General features: G+C 48.3%; 1 protein-coding gene and 1 pseudogene across 1 annotated transcript in view; one reads left to right on the forward strand and one right to left on the reverse strand.

Moving 5' to 3' along the window:
* The window catches only part of LOC103372079 (calpain-2 catalytic subunit-like), a 14236-nt pseudogene extending 7291 nt beyond the window's left edge, over nt 1-6945 (forward strand).
* A 6-nt stretch (nt 6946-6951) lies between these two features.
* aars2 (alanyl-tRNA synthetase 2, mitochondrial (putative)) overlaps nt 6952-8232 on the reverse strand; it is an 11520-nt gene continuing 10239 nt past the window's right edge. The window contains exons 21-22 of the mRNA XM_008301635.1: nt 7697-7810; nt 6952-7219 (exon numbers count right to left, since the gene is read on the reverse strand). Of these exons, the coding sequence (XP_008299857.1) occupies nt 7052-7219; nt 7697-7810 (282 nt within the window). The 3' untranslated portion in view covers nt 6952-7051. The remainder of the gene's footprint in view (nt 7220-7696; nt 7811-8232) is intronic.

The following is an 8232-nucleotide window of genomic DNA, read 5'->3' on the forward strand; positions in this document are numbered from 1 at the left end:
CAAGGACAGACCAGCGGGTGTAGATCAAGGACAGACCAGCGGGTGTAGATCAAGGACAGACCAGCGGGTGTGGATCAAGGACAGACCAGCGGGTGTGGATAATGTAGACGCTAAATTTCTTAAAATTGCTGCTAATTTAATTGCTGTTCCTGTCTGTCACATCATTAATTTGAGTATTGAAAAATGTATTTGTCCACTGGCATGGAAGACAGCAAACATTATTCCACTTTCAAAGAATCCAGCTGTACAGGTTTCTGGTGCAAACAGTTGACCGATCAGTCTGTGACCAGCCTTAGCAAAGATTATGGAGAGAATAGTTTTTGATCAAATGCATTCCACTTGTACGGCACTGACACAAATGGTTGACGAATGGCAAAGTGAGCAAAATAAGAAGAGTCTAGTGGGTGTAGTGCTACGTGATCTCAGTTCAGCATTTGATGTGATAGATCACTTTTTGTTGTCAGATAAGTTAATAAATGATGGCTTTACTTTAACTGCATTAAGATGGATGTTCTGTTAAACGCTGTCAGGAATATTCTGCTGATGTGATCTCCAAAGACACGACATGAAAGGCTATTTTCTCAGTTTGCTCAACATGATTATCGAACACAATTCGTAGCACGATGACGGTTTGTTCTGCGTAAAGCACCAACAGGTGCAATGCAGACAACAGTCATGTCCAGAGCCGTGGTGGTGCATTCACGACCACTGGATTTAGTTCAAGAGGATAGTAGAGATCGGTTCAACGTCTTGTTGAAACAATATTTACGGTGTTCAAAATAAAATGTAATGCTGGTGAGAGCTAAGAATGTAAAATGTACTTTTGCCCAATTTTCTTGGATTTCAATTGGTTGAAGAACAGGATGGATGAAGATGTTGTGTAAGGTCCTTCTGATCGTGTGTCTATGATGAGGAATTATGAGTTAGATTAATAATGATGGATCTATAATTCTGTGTAGGATTTAATGTATAGTGTACTGGATGACTATATGTTTCTCCACCTTATTTTGTAAATTAACGAGACGAGCTGTGATGTTTGTTGTTTGTGGCTGTTGTGTGTATAAGTGTGATTGTGCGTATGTGTGTGGACTCCGGGAAGAACAGCCGATGCTAATGCTAATGCTAATGGGGATCCTATAAACGAAATGAAACGATGGACTCCTGTTTTCTTTGTCTTGATTTCACTCTGATTAAAATGTTTAGTGCTGCAGGTGAGTCAGGTGCAACTCTGTGTGTGATTGGCTGCAGGTGGAATACAGAGGGGACATGCTGAAGCTGATCCGGATCAGGAACCCCTGGGGTCAGGTGGAGTGGACCGGCGCCTGGAGTGACGAGTAATAAGAACAACTTTTTATTTAAAGAAAACCAGACCAACCAAGAAACAAGAGATTGAAGTAGTTCATTAAACCATGAACACACAGCAGTACCTCAGTGACCCAGTGGTGCTGAACTCTCATGGAACACGTATGTCTGATGTCCGTCATAAGAAACATCCAGAAGGACACCGTTCAGAACTCCCTTTAGAATCGGTCTGATTTTAGTTCCCTTCAGTGTCTCAGTGATGTTTGTCTGAACGTCAGGCTGCTGGCTGACAGGCCTCAGAGCATCATGGGAAATGCAGTTGTGTTTTGTTGCTGCAAGTGGAGTGTTAACAGATATTCTCTGGCAGCTCCATGGAGTGGCGCTACGTCAGCGACGAGGACAGGGAGCGTCTCAGCCATCGCTCCGAGGATGGAGAGTTCTGGTAAAACTTCACCTGCTTTCACTTCCACACCTGAGCTGCACACCAGGTGTGTAGGTGAGTGAAACCCTCCGCTCTGTCTTACAGGATGTCTTTCTCCGACTTCCTGCGTCACTACTCCCGGCTGGAGATCTGCAACCTGACGCCCGACGCTCTGACCGACGAGAGCGTCTCTAAGTGGGCTCTGTCCAAGTTCGACAGCAGCTGGAGGAGAGGATCCACCGCTGGAGGCTGCAGGAACTACCCCAGTGAGTGACCGGTAGTGCTAGCAGCGCCCCCTGCTGGCTGCTAACATGGAAACCAGCATTTCCTGACTGAGTCTGTATCATCCAGTCACAGCTCTCACATTTATTAGCAGCTTATCAGGTGAAATCACGCCTGAGAGCATCGTGTGGACGTCGACCCTCTGAGCTCCAGCAGCAGCTTCTGTCTCCTGGTCCTTCACTGAGGTTCATGTTCCTCTGCAGCACAAAGTCCTGCAGCTCTGAGGAAGCAGAACCACATGAAGGAGGAGACAGAACTCAGAGACGTCTGCTGTCAGCAGGACTCAGTCAGAATGAAGGAGACCAGAGAGAAGCAACGTTTCCTCTTTGATTATTTACTTAACAAAGGTGTATAAACCTGGAATCCTCACGTCCAACCCTGGAACTGATGCTGTCTCCACATGCTGCAGATGTTTAACGATCTCCACGTGTTTCTGGTTTTATAGTTTCTTGCTGAGAAGTTGTGTCGTTGTACTGATTAGTTTTTCTTTCAAGACGAGATGCCTCTTAAAGCTGCCGACGACTTTTGAGGTTCAAAGATGTTTAAAAACTCTGTAACAATCGTTTGAAATCTGGTGAACAGGAAGTGAGAGAAGCAGAAACAAAGAGCATTAATCACATTTTAGTGGGTAAACGTCAGCTTCTTGTTTTTGCTGTTTTTAAGTTCAGCAATTAAAACGTTTCGTCGTTCATTCAAAGGTTGTTGATGTTCTCTGTGGTTCACAGACACGTTCTGGACGAATCCTCAGTTCGTGATCAGGCTGGACGAGGAGGACGACGACCCGGACGACGGAGAGGCGGGCTGCACCTTCGTGGTCGGTCTGATCCAGAAGAACCGCAGACGGATGAGGAAGATGGGTCAGGACATGCACACGGTCGGCTTCGCCATCTATGAGGTGAGGAGGCATCAGAACCACTGTTGTCTTAAGGTTCCTCAAAGGTTTCTGGAAGCTTCCAACCAGCACAGTTCACTGTCAGACTCCTCAGGTCTGGATCCAAAGGCCTTGATTGGTCCGTTTCTGTTAAAGGGAACCTCTGCTGCTGGGTCTCATCATTATGGTGCCAAATAGTCACAGTTAACTTCCTAACATGAAACCAAAATAAGAATTTGAGTGAAAAACTCAATATAAAGAGTTGCCTTGGAAGGAAAGCCGTCCTGTCAGGTCTTTGCTCTGTGCGGTCTGATGTGTCACCTGGACAGGTGTGTCAGGGGTGTGTTCCCATTGGCTCAGGACTTTCTGAGTGACAGCTCAGACGGAGGCTGTTTGAGACTAAATCCAACGATGTTCTAACTTTAAAGGATGCTTTAACACAGATGAGCAGAGAGAAGGTCTGGAGAGGCTGAAACATGGAGATGGTTCAGGAGGAGGAGGCGAACGCCGTCTCCTCCTCCTGAACCATCTCCATGTTCAGGAGGAGGAGACGGCGTTCTCTCCGTTTTTTACAACATGAGTCCGTCTGAGTTCTGCCTCCTTCATGTTCTGGTTCCTCAGAGCTGCAGGACTTTATGCTGCAGAGGAACATGAACATCAGTGAAGGACCCTGAGACGGAGCAGAAGAGGTTTAGATGATTGAGCAGACTGGTGAAGGTTCAGGCTGAACCTTGTGTCCCGTTTCTTGCGTTCCAGGTTCCTGAGGAGGTACGAGCTTCAACACCTTCAGGCTGCTGCCGACCTCGATGCTGCTGAACAGTGAGTTCTTTTCGCTGCTCGACCATCTGATTTGAGACTAACCCTCGTCTCTCTGACAGTACTCGGGTCAGAGGAACGTCCACCTGAACCGGAACTTCTTCCTACGTCACGCCTCTGCTGCTCGATCTGAGACTTTCATCAACCTGCGAGAGGTCTGCAGCCGCCTCACACTGCCGCCCGGAGAATACCTGGTCGTCCCGTCCACCTTCGAGCCGCACAAGGACGGAGACTTCTGCGTCCGAGTGTTCACCGAGAAACAGGCCGACTTCCAGTAGGTTTGATCACAGCAGCACCTGGTGGACGCAAGAGGAACTGCAGCTGTCTGTCGTCTGATTCCTATTCCCTCAATGCAGCTGAACTCCATGATGTGTCTCTTAGTAACGCTTGTGCTGACTGGTTCAGTGACTGAATGTGTTTGTTCCTGCAGAGAGCTGGACGACCCCATCGAGTCCCGAGTGGAGAAGGTGCGTCGAGTTTTAAACAAATCATTCACCACACGTCAGTTAGAAGTGAGAAGGCTCTGGGATGAAGGCGAAACGTCTTCAAGAACCAGAAGTCGAGCTGCTTTACAGCCTGAACAGATGTCGGCTTCTTCCTTCATCGCTTTACTTTGCATGTTTTTGTGTCTTTCTGCTGAAGATTCACAGTTAAAACTTCTGACTTCATGCAGCTTAAACCAGCCCAGAACCAGCTTAACACTGGCCTAAAACCAGGTCTTTGGAAAAGGTGACCATGTTTGTTCCTGCTGAGGACTGATTCGCTCTCTGAGCTTAGAGGAACTTCTCCTCATGCTTCGGTCCTTCAGGCTGCTGCTTTGTAGTAAATGAACCTTTAGAACGTTAAACTCTGAGCTTCGGACTCAGTCGTGCTGCTCACTGAGCATCAATCAGTTATTCACATCTGACCCGAGTTTAATCTGCAGATCGAGATCGACGAGGACGACGTGGACGACCGGTTCAGAGGTCTGTTTGGACAGCTGGCAGGAGGGGTGAGCCAATCACAGAGCACCTGTATGTGAACACCTGAACAGGCCTGTGGTCAGACTGACTGTTTGTCTCTGCAGGACTGTGAGATCAGTGCCTTCGAGCTGATGAAGATCCTCAACAAAGTGGTGACCAAACGTAAGAATCACCACCTGAACATGTACCTGCTGTGAGCAGGACTCACCTGTTCACCTGTTCACTGTGTCTCTGCAACAGGAACCGACATCAAGACCAGCGGCTTCAGCCTCTCAACCTGCCGCAACATGGTCAACCTGCTGGACGTATCCTTCCGCCGCTGAAAGTAGCGCCACACATCTTTTACCTGTGGCAGTCGGCCGAACACAGCCAACACAATGTCTCTTCAGTAGAGCTTTTAGTTTGAAATGTCTCTGTGCCGATGGTAGTAGGACTCTTATTGTGACAGTTTCCTGTAAGCAGAATGAACGGATGTAAATCTGAGTTGCAGCAGCTCCTGAACTGGTCTGCAGAAAGACGGCAGCGCTAAACTGGGTCTGGTGGAGTTTAAAGTGCTGTGGACCAAAATCGAGAACTACCTGGTGAGTTTCACCGGAACCATCACAGAGCCCATGTTCTGCACACTTACAGGTGTAGGACTTCATGTATGGTCCACTGGAACCTGTTCACCTGCTTTAATGTTCAAACATCCACATTTCTCATAACAGATCTGCAGCTCTTCTCTCAGACTCTGTTGTTGTTGTTACAGAAAGTCTACCGCGAGAGAGACGTGGATAGTTCTGGGACGATGAGCTCCACGGAGATGAGGGCGGCTGTGGAGGAAGCTGGTAAAACTCAGTGATTTTAAACAACCTGTAGATTTCCCTCTGCTGGGCGAGCTGCTTGGTGCTCAGCTGGTGGGTCCTCTACACTGGAGCTAAATGTAGCGAGCTAAGCTACGCCAGCATGGCACAAGTAGTTGACTGCAACCGCAGCTAGCTGATGTTAGCAAACTGTGCTAAAGACTGGTTCTGCTGACCAGAAAGCTTTGCATCTGATGTAAATTTAACCCCCGATTCTGTTGAAGTACTGCTCTGCTCCCCGAAGTCCCGATGTGGAAACACTTCAGCTCCATTTGGGATCAGTGTCCCAAACAGAGAACCTTCAGGTGGACTTTAACGGAGGAGGAGGAGGACAGAGCTGATGCTCAGAACCTGCTGCTAGTCAGCAGCTCTCAGTGTTCTTCTACGTCCACGTGCATGGATGTTCACTAGTTTGATTCATAAAACTGTTACCGTCAGAACCCCAGAACCCATCAGAGTCCACTTCCCAGTGGTCCTTCAACTACTGAGCTATGACGTGGTTTTCAGTCAAAATTACGTCTCATTGGACAGTCGGCAAAAAAACAAACTCTGGCCTAACAAGATCCTGTAGAACCAGAACCGTCGTCCTCCTGGTTCTGACTCTGTAGACCAACAGGGAACATTCAGAGATGAGGAGACGCCATCAGGTCCAGTGTTTAACATCTGGACTGCCTCTCTTGCAGGGTTCAGTCTCAACAGCCCTCTCCATCAGGTCCTGGTCGCTCGCTACAGTGAACAAGATCTCACCGTTGACTTCGACAACTTTGTGTCCTGTCTGGTCCGTCTGGAGACCATGTTCGGTGAGTCCTCGTCGTCTGGCTGGTCAGGAGGACGTCTGCAGCTCGTCCTCATGCTGCTGCTTCTTCTCTTTCAGACACTTTCAACACGCTGGACAAAGACAACTCAGGAACCGTGACGCTCAACATACTGGAGGTACGAAACTAGTTTACTTAGAACATCTACAGACGCCCTGTGGCTCCGCCCACTCATCCAATCACACCTGAAACTGATCAATACGTCTGATTGGTTCCTAATCAGGAAAAGTCTCAAAGGCTGATCAGAGGACCGATGGTGGAAATGTTCCTGTTGTCTTTAGGCTTAGCTCCACTTCACAACATGAGCAGAGAGCGCTGCTTCTTCAGGTGTATTGAAGACAGTCAGTAGGACCGGTCACGGTACCGGTCCTGGAACCGGTTCAAACAGCTTCACCGTGAGCTCAGTGACCAGAACAGCTCTACTTTAGTAACGAACCCTAACATCTGTGTGTCTGGTTCTCCTGCAGTGGCTCAACGTGTCTCTGCTCTGAGGAATCTGCTCCTGGTTCTGGTTCTGGAAACAGTGGTGGCTCAGAGTGGCTCTCTATAGCCCCGCCCCCTGCCCTGATTGCTCCCTGTTGTCTACCTGGTGCTTTGTGCCACTGGTTCAGAGAATAAAGAGAATAAAGAGTGACTGAGTGTTTTTATTCCTTCTAAAACAAAGAAATGTTTAAAATACACCTGACATCTGTCCTCCAATCACAAGAGGCTGCTGTGGGCGGGGCCTACAGTCTATGACATCATCGCCGTGTTTTCTGGCGGGCAAACTCCTCGGCCCACCTCAGGGCCTCGCTGATGTCACTGCTGCTACCGGTTCCCCTGGCGACCAGCGCTGAACCCCCTGCGCTCCCCCCGAGGTGATGACAGACCGCCACCGCCCAATCAGAGGCTGCGAGCGACAACGAGTCCTGCGGACAGAGTTCAGTCATTACTGATTAATCCGAGCACTTCCTGTGTCTCTTACACGATGACGTGATGAATCTTTATCATGTTGTTTGAACGTGTCCAACCTGCTGATCACCGGTTGAGTTTTCTGATCATATTGTAAGTCAGTCAGGTGATCTGGTCGAAAACATCATTCTATAAAATATAACAGTTTATAAACTACTGTAATTATTGTAGGATCTTAACCTTCATATTGAACAGTCACTCCACAGCTCCGCTAACCAGCTAGCATCACTAACAGTCTGCTAACGCTGCTACTGGTCGGCTAACGCTGCTAACTAGCTTCAACAGTTCTTTGTATGAAGGATTAATCAGATCTTCATTTGCTGTTGAAAATCTCTTCAGCTCATCTGTAGTTTTTCACGATACTGACTTGACCAGTCTAGCGTGCAAACAGGCCCCGCCCCCTGTGATGTCATTGACAGGTGAGTGGTGGTTACCTTGGGAACCTGACAGGCACACAGAACCTTCCCAGAATGCCGCTGGTGAGCAAGAAGCATCACGTGACTGAGAGGAGCGATGGCGCTCAGCTGGTTCACAGTTTTCATCACCACCTGAAACACACCAGAGCGAGTCGCACAAGTCTGAGGACGTCAGCGTAAGGAGGTAAACAACGTCAGCGACTAGAACTCAGGGTTTCAGACCTCATTGTTTGCTGAGATCAGAACTCCTTCAGGAAAACCTGAGCTTCTCACTGTTGTCCTGCTTCTGCAGGCTGCTGAGGAACACTGTTCACGTCACGCTAACCTGATGGTGGCGCTGCTGGCTTCACAAACGACTGAATGAAGTACTTTTGGTTATTATTTTAGAAAACATGCTCTGAGTTAATGATTCTGGGTTACTGACGGTCGGCTGACGAGGAAAACTGACAACTGTACTTCTAACCAGAACCATGAGATCTGTCAGTCTGGACTAGGAATGGACTAGGAATAAACTAGGGATGGACTAGGGATGGACTAGGGATGGACTAGGGATG

The sequence above is a fragment of the Stegastes partitus genome, unplaced genomic scaffold, assembly GCF_000690725.1.
Source record: "Stegastes partitus isolate 25-593 unplaced genomic scaffold, Stegastes_partitus-1.0.2 Scaffold1693, whole genome shotgun sequence".
NCBI classification, from domain to species: domain Eukaryota; kingdom Metazoa; phylum Chordata; class Actinopteri; family Pomacentridae; genus Stegastes; species Stegastes partitus.